General features: G+C 33.5%; 1 protein-coding gene across 6 annotated transcripts in view; it reads left to right on the forward strand.

Moving 5' to 3' along the window:
• The window catches only part of anpepa (alanyl (membrane) aminopeptidase a), a 54,649-nt gene that overhangs the window by 23,469 nt on the left and 14,292 nt on the right, over positions 1–16,888 (forward strand). Inside the window, exons 1-4 of one of the 6 annotated variants that reach the window (XM_051115981.1) lie at positions 6,821–6,887; positions 7,176–7,267; positions 9,787–10,519; positions 12,556–12,698. In XM_051115981.1, coding sequence (XP_050971938.1) covers positions 9,930–10,519; positions 12,556–12,698 — 733 coding nt within the window. In that variant the 5' untranslated portion in view covers positions 6,821–6,887; positions 7,176–7,267; positions 9,787–9,929. The other 5 variants (XM_051115983.1, XM_051115982.1, XM_051115980.1 and 2 more) reach the window with 5 other exon arrangements.

Consider the following 16,888-nt stretch of genomic DNA (forward strand, 5'->3'; position numbering starts at 1 on the left):
ATGCCAAAGTAACATACTGGCAGGGAAAAACTTTTAATTTATCTTTCTGAAGGATTTCTGTCATTGAATTTTCCATGAGTGGCCTGTAAACGTACAACATTCGGTTCTTCTTACGAAGTTCACATAAAATAGATCATAACTGAATGAAACACATGATTTATGGCAAGTTGCTCAAACTTCCTATACTTTGAAATGAGGAAACGTCTGAAAAGTATAGCAAGCAACCTCAAAATGAATCTCAAACATGTGCGTCCTACATAACCTTAGTGAAAGAAAACAAACTGAGGTATATTTAGGCATTAGTTTCCTGCATGTAGTGCCTTTTCGAGCTTTAGCTTATGTGTGTATTTGATGCAAACTATACTTGCATGTTAGCCACCTGAAGAGTGTCTTCAAAGCTGTGATTTTTTTGGTTTTTGCAGTTTGAAACATAACAGCAGGACTTGCAGGAAATTGCTTTTCTTTGAAGGCAACATCCCTGGAGATGCTTTACAACTCCATCGCCAGTTAACAGAGGTAGAATATGATCTCTAACCTACAACACTTTATGCAACGACACATATTCACCCTTCAAAACTTCATCAGACGATTCCCATCAGATGTAGAGTTAAAGTTATCAGAACTCGTTTGAATCATCTCCTGAAACAATATGAGGCTCACTTCTGGTTGTGAACATTTCCATCAAATCTTCCTCTCTGTTTATCTGCTTGGCATTCCTTGTGCGCTGCATTTCAGCTGAAATGGTTTATTGTATCCTGTTGGGAAAACACTATCACATGCAGACTGAGAACAGATGAGTTTCTATGAATTTCAATCTGCTCTGTAATTTTTGTCTGTGTTTGAGACATAAATTCTGGACTGAATTTTGTTGCATTTTAACATTTAAGCAATTATTTGAAATGTGCTCTTTAGGTTTTACATCAACTCATTTAGCAACTCATCAAAATATAGCGAAAAATAAAAATTTGTATACTTTTTAAGCACAAAAGCTCGTGTAGCACAGGTTCTTGGATGTGCGTTTACGACACTATGTACTATTGAATCACGTCGAAAGGTCACGCCGAACTACAGACCCAGTGTTTACAAAGCAAAAGTGCAAAGACTAACAAAGTGCAAGTAAGTCCAACGCTGTTTACAAACAAAAAGCTACAATGATGTCGGATGATTCTAAAGTTGTAGGAGAAAATAAGATGGAGTTTTTCAACATACTCTACCTTTTTGAGCCAGAGTACACAGACGATGAACTTAGATGTGATTCGTAGTAGTGATGGGGAGTTTGGATCATTTTACCGACTCGGACCTTTGAGTCTCGTTCAGCAAAATGAATGAATCCTTTTTCGAGTCATTTTGTTCATTTTAGCAAAATATAATCAAAATGTTACGTGTTACTTCCCTAACATATCTACTGCTTACACAAACGTTGATCACACTACAAACAAGACAAAACTGTAATGCTATAAGAAACAGAAATGATTAATTAATTGTTTACCTGGGTCTTTAGTCTATGATTAGTTCACCTCAGCTCCTATCTGGCAATTTTTCGGGTTCGAGTCGTTCGTTCATCATGTGACAACCCCATAAGATGAACGAACGACTCGAAAAACCCGAAGACTCGAAACAGGTGAATTAATTCCAGTACAGAACCTATAATAAGATTTTGTGCATGCGCGACTGAACGAATCACTCTCCGAGACGACTCGTTCTTCCCGAGTCACATTAAAGATCCGCTCAAAATGAACGAATCATTCAAGAACGCGCATCCCAGAGCCTGTGCTACACAAGCTTTTGTGCTTAAAAAGTATATACATTTTTATTTTTCTAAAAAAATCACCAATTGTTTTGCTAGATAAGACCCTTCTTCCTCGGCTGGGATCATTCAGAGCCTTTTGAAGCTGCATTTAAACTACGTTATGGAAGTTCAAAATCGGTGACACAATTGAAGTCCATTATATGAAGAAAAATCCTGAAATGTTTTCCTCAAAAACCATAATTTCTTTATGACTGAAGACAGAAAGACATGAACATCTTGGATGACAAGGGGGTGAGTAAATTATTTGTAAATTGTTGTTCAGGAAGTGGACTTCCCCTTTAATAACAATAAATTGCATTTTAAAATATATTAAAAAAATAAACAGATTCGGTGTTATGATTGGTCAGATCGCCTGTCAATCCAATTCCCTGCAAAGGGTCCATTGCTATACTTAGGGTTAGCGATTTAAACAAACAAATCAGCATATTAGAATGATTTCTGACAGATCATGTGACACTGAACACTGGAGTATGTTGCTGAAACTTCAGCTTTACATCACAGGAATAAATTACATTTTAAAATATATTCATTCATATAGAGCTGCAAAGATTCTTCGATTCTATTCGAGTATTCGATTTTAAAAAAAATCCTCAGTTGCATTTTGCCCCATGTCCAGTAATCGGCAAAATACCGGAAGTGGCGCATTCGACATATTTAACCCATTTAAAAATCATAATAAAGAATAATGCCATTAAGAACTGACAAACGCTACATGTAATTAAATAAATATATGTGATGGAGGTTGAATATAAGCGCTCTAATTATTTATATCCTTGTAGGTTACATCTGTGCATCTCAGAGCGGCTCAGATCACAGTAAAAAAAGTTTAAACCCTAACTCCTAGTTTACATGTTTTTATGTCCACATATTTTTAGAAAATTTCAGTGGCTGTAGCTTTTCTATCATAAAGAAATGGCCAAATATTCAAGATTAAGTGGACATTTTAATTAAATAATGTCAATATTAAATCAGAATCAGAATCAGAACAGCTTTATTGCCAAGTATGCTTACGCATACAAGGAATTTGTTTTGTTGTCACAGGCTTCCAGTGCACAGAGATGACAACAACAACACAGAGAAAATAAAATAAGTTGAGAATAAAGAAATACACATATGTAAATATAAATAGATAAAAAATTGCAATATAAGGTTTAAGAAAATAAATAAATTGTATATACAGTTGTGCTACAGATGATATAAAAAGAATAGAATAGAGTAGAATAGAATAGAACTAGATGCCGGGATGTACTGAGATATAGGTGGTATCAAATAAATATAAGGTTATTGCACATATTTTTATTGCACAATGGGTGGGGGGGTCTGGAACATTTAACTGCTCATAAGGTATATTGCCCGAGGGAAGAAACTGTTCTTATGTCTGGCTGTCCTGGTATTTGTGGCTCTGTAGCGCCGACCAGATGGCAAAAGTTCGAAAAGGGGATGACATGGATGTGAGGGATCCAGAGTGATTTTCTGAGCCCTTTTCCTCACTCTGGATGTATACAGTTCTTGAAGGGTGGGCAGGGGAGCACCAATAATCCTCTCGGCGGTCCGAACCGTTCTCTGTAATCTTCTGATGTCTGATTTTGTAGCTGAGCCAAACCAGACAGTTATTGATGTGCAAAGAACAGATTCGATGACGGCTGAGTAAAACTGTTTCAGCAGCTCCTGTGGCAGGTTGAACTTCCTCAGCTGTCGAAGGAAGTACAACCTTTGTTGGGCCTTTGTTGCAATGGAGTCGATGTGAGTGTCCACTTCAGGTCCCGGGAGATGATGCACCCTAGGAGCTTGAATGTCTCCACTGCAGCCACAGTGCTGTCCATGATGCTAAGAGGGGGAAGTGCAGGGGGGTTTCTCCTGAAGTCTATGATCATCACCACTGTTTTGAGCGTGTTGAGCTCCAGGTTGTTAAGACTGCACCAGACAGCGAGCTGCTCAACCTCTTGTCTGTAAGCAGACTCTTCGCCACCCTGAATGAGGCCGATGAGTGTGGTGTCATCTGCAAACTTCAGGAGCTTGACAGAGGGGTCTTTGGAGGTGCAATCATTGGTGTAGAGGGAGAAGAGCAGTGGGGAGAGAACACATCCCTGAGGGGCGCCAGTGTTCGTGGTGCGGCTACTTGACATCAATTTCCCCATTCTCACTCGCTGTTGCCTATCTGTCAGAAAGCTGGTGATCCACTGAGAGATAGAGCTAGGAACAGAGAGCTGGTTTAGTTTGGTCTGGAGGAGTGTAGGAATGATGGTGTTGAAGGCCGAACTGAAGTCCACAAACAGGATCCTCACATAAGTCCCTGGTCTGTCTAGATGTTGCAGGATGAAGTGCAGTCCCATGTTTACTGCATCATTCACAGACCTGTTTCCTCGGTAAGCAAACTGCAGGGGGTCCAGTAAAGGTCCAGTGATGTCCTTCAGGTAAGCCAAAACCAGTTTTTCTAATGACTTCATGATGACAGACGTTAGCGCCACAGGTCTGTAGTCATTAAGTCCTGTTAACGATTAATCGCACAAGGATTAATCGCACTGTAATGTGTAAAAACAATCATCAGGCCACTGGCGCCCTCTGCAGGCCTTTGTTGTAATGCTTAATGTACATTAGCTCTGTTGTTTATAAAACATTATGTATTTTAAAGGAGAAGTCCACTTGCAAAACGAAGACTCACATATAATTTTCTCACCCCCTTGTCATCCAAGATGTTCATGTCTTTCTTTCTTCAGTCGTAAAGAAATTATGTTTTTTGAGGAAAACATTTCAGCATTTTTCTCCATTGTTTTTCCTTTTTTTTTTTAAATGGTTACATAACATTTTTTTAAAATCAAAAAGCCTGTCTAATTAATTGAGATTTACAGTTTTATTTTTACCAAATTCTGTTGACTTTTTTGTGGGAAATTAATTGTTTAGGTTAGTCGATTAATTAATCAATAAAAAAATTGTTGTAAGTGGCAATACACACACACACACTCACACACACACACATATATATATATGTGTGTACATATATTCATTCATTGGTCAGAACACCTGTCAATCAAATCTCTGTGAAAGGAAAAAAATTGCAATACGCTTGAACAAACAAATCTGCATATTCAAACTCTAAAACTGAAGTATTAAACCTTGTCTAAGTTGTCTTTGGTGTATTTGTGATGTTTTTTTTTGTCTTAAAGGAAAGATAAACAGTGGGAGACTTTAATGCAATCAAATCACATCAAAATTACCTTTCAAGATCACAGCTGATGGCAGACTGATGATAAACAGCATAATGGCTGCATAATGAGTTTCAATTTTGCATTTTTTGTGCAAAAAATACAAAATATAGCCACAGGACAGAAATCTAAATATCTCTTAATATCTTAATTTAATCCTAAAAACACCTTTGTCATATCCAATGTGTCCCCATTAGTTTCAATAGAAGTCTCAAACTGTGCTCTTCAAACATAATGGAGTCTCTTGAGCTATGACAAAACATTTAGAGCAAACATATTTTCCCCTTAAAACTCCTTGACAAAGATTTGTCAAAGAACTCACAGTCCGTGTGTATATGTGTGTGTGGGATTTGGTCTTGGGATGTGCGTATATTTGTGAGAAAACCTGAGCTTTGTTTTGTAACCGATCGTTACGCTAGATAAAAACCTTCTTTCTCAGCTGGGATTGTTTACAACCGCATTTAAACTGCATTTTGGAAGTTCAAAATCGGGGAACCATATCAGTCCATTATGTGGAGAAAAATGCTGAAATGTTTTCTTCTCAAAAAACAATTTCTTCACGACTGAAGAAAGAAAGACATGAACATCCTGGATGACAAGGGGGTGAGTATAGCATATGTGAATCTTTGTTTTGAAAGTGAACTTCTCCTTTAACAGTTTTGTTAAAAAAAATCATATGATTTCTTGCTTTTGATACTTTTTGAACTAATTACTATTGCCTCATTGCTATTATATATGTATTTTAAGTTATTTTAAAGGCTATTGTTCACTTTCATCTATTTTTATTACCACAAAAAATAATTATAATTATAGGGCCCTATTAACTCCATTTTTTTAAATGGTTACATTACATTTTTTTTAATCAAAAAGCCTGTCTAATTAATTGAGTTTTACAGTTTTATTTTTACCAAATTCTGTTTTCCATTACTTTTCTGGATTCCATTTTAATGGTTACATTAAATCTGAATAGTAAAAGCATCTCCAATTAATTTATTTTATTAAAAATAAAATGTTGAAATTGTTGACTTTTTTGTGGGAAATTAATTGTTTAGGTTAGTTGATTAATTAGCCAATAAATTAATCAATAAAAAATAGTTTTAAGTGGCAATACATGCACACACACACACGCACACACACACACATATATATATATATATATATATATATTTTTTTTTTTTCATTCATTGTCAATCACCTGTCAATCAAATCCCTGTGAAAAGGCAAAATTACAATATGCTTGAACAAACAAATCTGCATATTTTCCGCAACTCTAAAACTGAAGTATTAAACCTTGTCTAAGTTGTTTTTGGTGTATTTGTGATGTTTTTTTTTTTTTGTCTTAAAGGAAAAATAAACAGTGGGAGACTTTAATGCAATCAAATCACATCAAAATTACCTTTCAAGGTCATAGCTGATGGCAGACTAATGATAAACAGCATAATTTCTGTATAATGCGTTTCAATTTAGCATTTTTTGTGCAAAAAATACAAAATATAGCCACAGGACAGAAATCTAAATATCTCTTAATATCTTAATTTAATCCTAAAAACACCTTTGTAATATCCAATGTGCCTCCATTAGTATCAATAGAAGTCTCAAACTGTGTTCATCAAACATAATGGAGTCTCTTGAGCTATGAAAAAACGTTTAGAGCGATCGTATTTTCCCCTTAAAACTTCTCGACAAAGATTTGTTAAAGAACGCACGGTCTGTGTGTATACGTGTGTGTGGGTGTGGGTTTTGGGATGTGTGTATATTTGTGAGAAAACCTGAGCTTTGTTTCGCCCCTCCTCCCAAATGGGAAGGAGTGTGTGTGAGTGTGTGTTTGTTTTTCCCATCAGCCTTATCATCCACACCGACCCTATGGATACCTGGTATGTACAGTCTTTCTCTCTTCTGTGTCAGTCGAGCGCACGTGTCCGTTTATTTGATTTGACTTTTATCTCACACAAGAACTAAGAAGAAGTCTTTTCACAAAACTGCTGCAGGATTTCTGTGCTCCTGCACTGCTGCATGCATGGCTTTCCAGACAGAGTGATTTAGCATATGGTCAACGGATGAGATGGGTTTCTTTGGTTTGGACGGCAGCGTGGGTGTTTCATATTTTAGAGGGTAGACGAGAATTAGTTTACGTATATTTACTTACCTCAAATAACTTCCAGGTGGAGATGGTTGTATGCAGTAGAACGAAAGGCTTAAAGCTGTCAGACTGTGTAAGAAAAGCGTTTAAGCAAAGAGGATTTACAGCTGAAAGGTGAGAGCAAAATACTCATATCAATGATTGCATGAATTTAGATATGCAAAGCAATAATATGCAATGAAGGCTTTGGCATACATGTTAAGATCAGTTGAGACAAGCAGGAGTTTTCATACTAGTCTGCATGGCCACACTTTAAAATTTAGTCTACTAGAGTTCAGTTTATAGGAAAATAGCTTTTCAGTCTACTTTCACATTTAATTCAATGTGTCATTTGCCATTTCTTTGTAATTACTTTTGAAATATACCAGCAGTTTGAGTGAAAATTGTTTTGAAGAAAATCCAACACTTTTTTTAGTGCATGATGTTCACCGGCAAAACTGCATCTACTATATATCTATATATAAAAAGTACCTTTCAAATAGCATGAGCATTTGAAACTATGAGTAATGTATTTCTTGTTTTTAATGGCAAAGCTTATTGGTGTATTGATTATATTTTCATTGCCCCCTTATGTGACCACTGTAGTTTTTTTCCCCAATGCAAAAACATCTGCATGCTGAACTTTCACATACATTGTCCACTTACTCACATTATCCATTGGTTTTATTGAGAACGAATCAGCTGGACAGGCAAGGCATCCCATTCCATTCTGTCCTGCACCAATGTGATGGTCCATCACTTAAAAACGTAAACATTTTGCACATATTTCTGCTCATATTTCTGTTTTAAAACATAACCAGACTTCAAGTGTTAAAATATGTGACCCTGGACCACAAAACCAGTCATAAGATTGAGATTTATACATCATATGAAAGCTAAATAAATGACCTTGTTAGGCTAGGACAATTTTTGGTCGAGATACAACTATTTGAAAATCTGGAATATGAGGGTGCAGAAAAATCTACATATTGAAAAAAATCACCTTTAAAGTTGGCAAATGAACTTCATAGCAATGCATATTACTAATCAAAAAGTAAGTTTTAGTAATTTACGGTAGGAAATTTACAAAATATCTTCATGGAACATGAAATATCCTAATGATTTTTGGCACAAAAGAAAAATTGTCTCATGCTACAAATATACCCATGCTACTTATGACTGGTTTTGTGGTGCAGGGTCACATATGTGCATGTGATTGTTGACTGAACTCACATAACCTGGTAACAAGATGGTAAATGAGGTCAGGTATCAAGAGGAAGCACCTGTGAGAAAGAACACAAAATGAATTAGTGCTTTTGATTTTTCCAGAAGTGCAGCATGTGACTTCTTATACTAGGACATATTATGTATACCTAAAGCTTTAATTAAGGTTGACAGAGTTCAATCTTTTTATTGTTTACACAAAACAAAATGCAGATTTTGTAAGGAAACTGCTCAAACCCCATTTTAAATCAAAGATTTTACTTAAAGGGGGAAAACAATTTTTTTTTATTTAATTTAATTTTTCTGAGCTTCAGAAAACAAATAAATTATAAAACTACTGTAGAAAGTTGTCCATATGGCTTATAAACCATTCATTAGTTGTGGTTGAGTGAAATTAGTTTTGTGTCTCATATTTGAATGTTAGACAGCCAGTGTTGCTACTGTTAATTTCTAGTAAAAAAAAAAAATCACATGTATATATATATATGTATATATATATGGGGGAAACAATTTAATTTAATTTAATTCAATTTGATTTTAATAATTGAATTGAATTAAATTGAATTGAATTTAACATATTTGAATGTTAGACAGCCAGTATTGGTATTTTATTTATTTATTTTTTGCCTTTTCAGTAGTGAGACAGGAAATTAAGTGGGGGAGAGAGGGGGATGGGATCGGGAAAGTCCACGAGCCAGGACTCAAACACGGGACACCCGAAGCGCAATGGCGCTGCATGTCAACGCAAAAAAAAAAAAAAAAAAAAAAAAACTTGAATGAATGTATATATATATATAAACAATATATAAAACAATTTAATTGAACTTAATTTTTTTTTTTCCTGAGCTTTAGAAAAAATATATATAAAGTATAAATACAGCAACAAAAAAAAAAAAAAAAAAAAAAAAATATATATATATATATATATATATGTGAAAACAATTTAATGTAATTTAATATCATTTAATTTAATTTAATTTTCTGGGCTTCAGAAAATATATATATTACAAAACTACTGTAAAAGTTGTCCATATGGCTTACACACCATTCATTAGTTGTGGGTGAGTAAAATTAGTTTTGTGTCTCATATTTGAATGTTAGACAGCAGTGTTGCTATTGTTAACTAAAACTAAAAGTGTTTTTAGTAAAAAAAAAAAAAAAATTTAAATCAATAAATTAAAGCTCTATAGGAATATTTACGCATAACAAAAATAAAAACTCATAATAAAAATAAAAACATAAAAACATCGAAATGATAAAATCATTAAAAATACTGTCATTGTTTGGAAAAGAGCAGCATGAATATTCTTCAAAATATCTCCCTTTGTGTTTATAATCATATTCAAGTCATTCGATTTCAAATGACATGAGGGTGAATAAATATTGACATTTTCATTTTTGAATGCATAATGAATCATTGCTTCTTCTAGGTATTCATATCACCGAAGATGGAAACCATCTATTTGTTTTTGTTGAAGGCAATGTCATGTTAGCATCATCTCAACAACACCGCAAAGAAGTAAAACGTGCATAAAGAATACCACCGATTTCACAACTCGAACCGCAGTGAACAATGGGGAAAGGATATTACATCAGCAAAAATCTGGCCACTGCAGCCATGGTGCTGGCCGCAATAGCCTTGTTGACCATCATCGCATTATCAGTGGTTTACAATCGAGAAAAGTCCAAAAACGCAGCGAAATTCTCTAACGCAACTATACTGCCAGTACCTCCCACCCCGAAGACTTCCAACGAACCCTGGGACAAATACAGACTGCCTGATTCTTTGTCTCCTCAGTACTACAACGTGACTCTTTGGCCCCGTTTGGTGATGAACGCCAATGGGATGTATATTTTCACTGGCACCTCTGGAGTGATGTTTACTTGTGTGAAGAAGACAGACCTGATATTAATTCACTCCAACAAGCTGAACTTGACTCTGTTTAATGGGCACCACGCTAAACTCGCGGGTCTGAGCGGCGTAACGGCTCCGGCCATAAAGAAAACCTGGTTTCAGACGGAAACACAGTACCTGGTGATTCAACTGGAGGGAAAACTGAAGCCTGAGAAGTCCTACTGGCTCTACACAGAGTTCACAGGAGAGCTCGCTGATGATCTGGAGGGTTTCTACAGGAGTGAATACATGGAAGATGGTGAAAAAAAGTGAGAAGTTGTTTATGGATGCAATACAGTTTCCCCAAAAAGTACACAGATGCTAAAGCAGCTAAAAATGTCAGAATGTTATTCTATTAGAGGCAAAATATCAAACCAAGTGGCATCTGCAAACAGATGAAACATCTGCTAGAGATTTCTCAGAACTAACTCTGCTTTTCTGAGACATTTCTGCAATTACTTCTAAGCAACTGTTTTTAAGAATGTTTCAGAGGATGTATGAAGTCAGTTCCTTTCAAGATCCTGACACAGTTCTAGCAGACAAACCACAGGTGTACTTTCCTTCATGTTCAGCAAACAGAAATTCTGAACAGTATACATGACTTTCAAAAAAAGAGAAAGAAAAAGGAAAAAAAAGAAAAACGGTTGGGCTCAGTACCATTTTTTTAAAATAAATACTTGCATGGATGCATTAAATTGACCAAAAGTGATAGTAAACACATGCATAATGTTATTAATGTTATGTCAGACACATGCTGTTCTTTTAAGTTTAAAACATGCTTTCTATTCATCAAATAATCCTGAAAAACTTCCACAAACATACTGAGAAAAACAAATGCTGTCAATATTGATAATTATAACATTTTATTCAAAGAATATTGAAAAAAGTATCACAGGTTCAAAAAAAAAAAAAAAAAAAAAAAAGCAGCACAACTGTTTCCAACTACTAAAATAGAAAAAAATAGAAAACCACTATTTTTAATTGCAATATTTCACAATATTACAGTTTTTTTCTTTAATCAAATAAATGCAGCCTTGATGAGAAGAAAAGACTTATTTAAAAAACATTAAAAATTTTACTGATCCCAAATGTTTATATGTGTATCATGTGACACTGAAGACTGGAGTAATGATGCTGAAAATTCAGCTTTGCATCACAGAAATAAATTCTATTTTGCAGTATATTAAAACAGAAAACCACTATCTTTTTAATTGCAATAATATTTCACAATTTTCCTTCTTTTCTGTATTTTTAATTAAATAAATGCAGCCCTGGATGAGCAAAAAAGGCCTTTTTAAAAATCTTACTGATCCCAAATGTTTATGTTTGTTTATATATATAAAAAATAAAAAAATAATTATTTTATTGATCACCAAATTAGCAGGATCATGTGACACTAAAAATTCAGCTATGCATCACAGGAAAAAAAAGACATTTTAAAATATATCAAAATATAAAACAGCTCTTCTGTTCAAAGAATCCAAAAAATTCACAGGTTCCAAAAAAAAAAAAAAAAAAAAAAAAACAAACAAAAAAAAAACAGCAAAACTGTTTCCAGCATTGATAATAAATCAACATATTAGAACGATTTTTAAAGGATCATGTGCCACTGAAGACTGGATTAATGATGCTCAAAATTCAGCTTTGCATCACAGAAATGAATTACATTTTACATATATTAAAATAGAAAGCCACTATTTTTAATTGCAATAATATTTCACAATACTCCTTTTTTTCTGTATTGTTAAATAAATGCAGCCCTTGATGAGCAGAAAAGACTTCTTTAAAAACATTAAAATCACACTGATCCCAAATGTTATACATACATATATTTAAATTAAAAAATAATCATTTATTGAGCACCAAATTAGCAGGATCATGTGACACTAAAAATTCAGCTATGCATCACAGGAAAAAAAAGACATTTTAAAATATATCAAAATATAAAACAGCTACTTTAAATTGTAATAATATTTCTAAAATTTCACAACTGTAATGTATCTATTGTTTTATCATTTAAAAAATCTAACATCTTTTTTTCTAAAAAATTTTCACTTAATAAGTGTAATTGTGCTATATTTGTAAAAAAAAAAAAAAAAAAGCCACTTGGTTTGATATTTTTAATGCAAATAAATCAAGACGTGTGACTTATGTTACCAAAAAAAATTTTCTATGATGTTGTTCCTTTCGAACTTTGAAAAAAAAAAAAAGTAATACGACATCTAACTGATAACTGATAAAGGTTTGACATTTGTTAAAATGCATGGTTTTGTGATTGAACAACACTTGCTCTCATGTTTTCCAGGATTATTGCCATCACTCAGATGCAGGCCACTTATGCTAGAAAGGCTTTCCCGTGTTTCGATGAACCTGGCATGAAAGCTGTGTTTCATATTACTCTCATCCATGACCTGGAAATGACAGCGCTGTCAAACAGCCAAGAAATTAGTAAGACAAACAATCCATCACTAAGCTAATAGTTTCTTGACTAATTACATTGTATTTGTGCTCAATGAAAGACTGAATGTATAATCTGTATGTGCTGCTTAACTGTCGTCACCTGACAATTTCTGATTTATTTAAATGTATTTAATTTAAATATTTAAGAAAATATATATTATTAACTTAAAACTGGAATAAATTAACTACAAAAAAGGCCAAAAATAACAATAAATTAAAAATAAAATGAACCCAAATTACAACAAATTAACAATAAATAACTATACTATAAACATTAAATGTTCCATAAAATGTTTTCAGCTTTTTTTTTACATTCTCCCTCTCAAACCACAAGAGGGCCCCATAACTGTCTAATTGAGGCATAGCTGCTTCCTGAGCCAGTTTTTAATGTATTTAAAAGTGAAAAAAGTCTGTTTATTTATCATTTATCTATAAATGGCCTTGAATTTCACATCTTGAACTTCCATGATTAAAAAAAGAAAACTGAAATTGAAACTGAAAAACTGAAAACAGTGAACAGGGTTTGTTGAGATCAAAAAAAATAAAAAATAAAAAATAAAAATATCTATATATGCCAAGCCTTCTGAAGCCACACATTAGCTTTGTATCATAGACCACAAAAATGACACCATACTTGATCTGAGAGTTACTGCAGAGAGGATGCTTTTCAGTGAATAAGGACTTCAATTTTGATCTATTACAACAACAAGTACAGCTTACAATAGGCAAAATATAAACTTGTAATTGCAAGAAAAAAGCCAGAATTGCGAGATACAAATTGCATTTGCAAAAAAAAAAAAAAAAAGTCAGAATTGCGCAATACAAATTGCATTTGTGAGAAAAAAGCCAGATGTGCCAGTTTTTATCTTGCAATTCTGACTTTTTTTCTTGCAACTGCAAATTTATATCTCAAATTCTGACCTCATTTCAAGTGAACAGGGTTTGTTGAGATCATAAAAAAATCTATATATGCCAAGCCTTCTGAAGCCACGCATTAGTTTTGTATCATAGACTACAAAAATGGTGAACAGACACCATACTTGATCTGACAGTTACTGCAGAGAGGACGGTTTTTGGTGAATAAGGACTTCAATTTTGATCTATTACAACAACTAAAAGTACAGCTTCAGAAGGTAAGAAATAGGCAAAATATAAACTTGGAATTGCAAGAAAAAAGCCAAAATTGCAAGATACAAATTGCATTTGCAAAAAAAAGTCAGAATTGCAAGATACAAATTGCATTTGTGAGAAAAAAAGTCAGATTTGCCAGTTTTTATCTTGTCAGAATTGAAATATAAAAACTCGCAATTCTGACTTTTTTCTCACAAATGCAGTTTGTATGGCACAGTTCTGTCTTTTAACGCAAATTGTATCTTGTAATTCAGACTTTTTTCTAGCAAATCTTTTGTTTTCCTCTGAATTGTGACACGTAAACTCACAAAAACTCAAAAAAAAAAAAAAAGTCAGAAGTGCGCAATACAAATTCCATTTGCGAGAAAAAAGTCAGATGTGCCAGTTTTCATCTTGCAATTCTGACTTTTTGTCTTGTGACTGCAAATTTATATCTCAAATTCTGACATTATTTCAAGTGAACAGGGTTTGTTGAGATCATAAAAATATCTATATATGCCAAGCCTTCTGAAGCCACATATTAGCTTTGTATCACAGACTACAAAAACGGTGAATATACACCATCTGAGAGTTACTGCAGAGAGGACGCTTTTCAGTGAATAAGGACTTCAATTTCAGTCTATTACAACAACTAACAGTACAGCTTCGGAAGGTAAAAAATAGAGTAGGATGTTCAAAAAAAAAAAAAAAAAAAAAATCACCATCTGCAATCCATGGAAGAAAGAGTCACGAGTTTAGAACAACATGAAAGTGATGACGACTAATGAATTATCCCCTTAAAGTGCAAAGTTTGCATTTTCGCTCACATGTCTTGTGCGGTAATTCGACAGCATCTGTCTTCCTGATGTTGGCGTTTACATCAGCTGTGTTTGTTTTCCATGCAGTTATTCCCTCAACTGCCATAAGCTTCAAACCTAATCTTGACTATCTGGACACGAGCTAACCAGGCAAACTTTTGCCTCAAATCATGTTTTAGTTTGCAGGGCCAATTTCAAATCAAAACAGCATTTGTGTATGCCATTAATCAAACCCTGTCAAGATTTTCTAAAATATCCTTAAAAAAACTTTCAACTGCAAAATGGATTGCTGCTGACTGTAGGCCAGTGATAGACTCACGCTTAACAACATGAATATATTGACATCTAAAACTATTTTAAGGTCTATATATTCAATGATTTGGCCTGCCACGATAAATCTAATGTATTTTAGTTATGTTAATACTCAGCTAATTTTAAAACTTCAATTTATATGATTAATTAAATGGAATAATTAAAGGCATTTTTTGTAGCTCAAACAGCAAAGCAATGCTAACATCATGGGTTTGATTCCCAGAGATTACATGATAACTGATAAATGCAAATTTCTTATTTTTTTATCTTAGAGACAGAAAATGTGTCTAAAAGTAAATATCAGTCTTTTTCTCTCCTCAGAAATGGACTTCATAACTTGCAGTTGTGAGTTTACATTTCACAATTCTGACTTCATTAATGTCAGATTTGCGGGGGGAAAAAAGTCAGAATGGCAAAATATAAACTCGGAATTGCAAGAAACAAAGCCAAAGTTGAGAGATACAAATTGCATTCGCGAGAAAAAAAGTCAAATTTGCCAGTTTTTATCTTGCAATTCTGACTTTTTTTCTTGCAAATACAGTTTGTATTCTTGCAACTGCAAATTTCTATCTCAAATTTTGACGTCATTTCTCAGAATCGCAAGTTTATATCACACAATTCTGCGAAAATAAGTCAGATTTGCGAGAAATTAGTCAGAATTGCAAGATACAATTGAATTAAAAGAGAACTGTGAGATACAAATTGCATTTGCAAAATAAAGTTAGAATTTCTGACCTGTTTCCTCACAAATGCAGGTTGCACATTTTTATCTTGCAATTCTGACTTTATTTCACAATTTAATTTATATCACAATTCTGATTTAATAAAAAAAAGTCAGAATTGCGAGATACAACTTGCATTTGCGAGAAAAAAAGCCAGAAATGCAAGTTTTTATCTCATCTCATTTTTATCTCGAGTTTATTTCTCACAATTCTGAGAAAAAGTCAGAATGGCAAAATATAAACTCGGAATTGCAAGAAAAAAGCCGAAGTTGCAAGATACAAATTGCATTCGCGAGAAAAAAAGTCAAATTTGCCTTGCAATTCTGACTTTTTTTCTTGCAACTACAATTTGTATCTCGCAATTCTGACTTCATTTCTCAGAACTGCGAGTTTACGTGTCACAATTCTGAGAAAAAAAAGACAGATTTGCGGGGAAAAAAGTCTGAATTACAAGATACAAATTGCATTACAAACTGCATTTGTGAGAAAAAAAAGTCAGAATTGCAAGTTTTTATCTTTCAATTCTGACTTTATTTCTTGCAACTGCAAATTTATATATCAAATCAAATTTTGACGTAATTTCTCAGAATTGAGAGTTTATATCTCACAATTCTGAGAAAAAAGTCAGAATTGCAAAATACGAATTGCATTAAAAGAACTGTGAGATACAAATTGCATTTGCAAAAAAAAAAAGTCAGAATCGCGAGTTTTTATCTTGCAATTCTGACTTTATTTCTCGCAATTGCAAATTTATGTCTCAAATTCTGACCTCATTTCTCAGAATTGCGAATTTATATCTCACAATTCGGAGAAAAAAGTCAGATTTGCTAGAAAAAAGTAAGAACTGCAAGATACAAACTGCATTAAAAGACAAAACTGTGAGAAACAAACTGCATTTGTGAAAAAAAAGTCAGAATTGCACATTTTTATCTTGCAATTCTGACTTTATTTCACAATTTAATTTATATCACAATTCTGATTTAATAAAAAAAAGTCAGAATTTGCGAGAAAAAAAGCCAGAAATGCAAGTTTTTATTTCATCTCATTTTTATCTCGAGTTTATTTCTCACAATTCTGAGAAAAAAGTCAGAATGGCAAAATATAAACTCGGAATTGCAAGAAAAAAAGCCGAAGTTGCAAGATACAAATTGCATTCGCGAGAAAAAAAAGTCAAATTTGCCAGTTTTTATCTCGCAATTCTGACTCTTTCTTGCAA

The sequence above is a fragment of the Labeo rohita genome, chromosome 7, assembly GCF_022985175.1.
Source record: "Labeo rohita strain BAU-BD-2019 chromosome 7, IGBB_LRoh.1.0, whole genome shotgun sequence".
Taxonomy (NCBI): domain Eukaryota; kingdom Metazoa; phylum Chordata; class Actinopteri; order Cypriniformes; family Cyprinidae; genus Labeo; species Labeo rohita.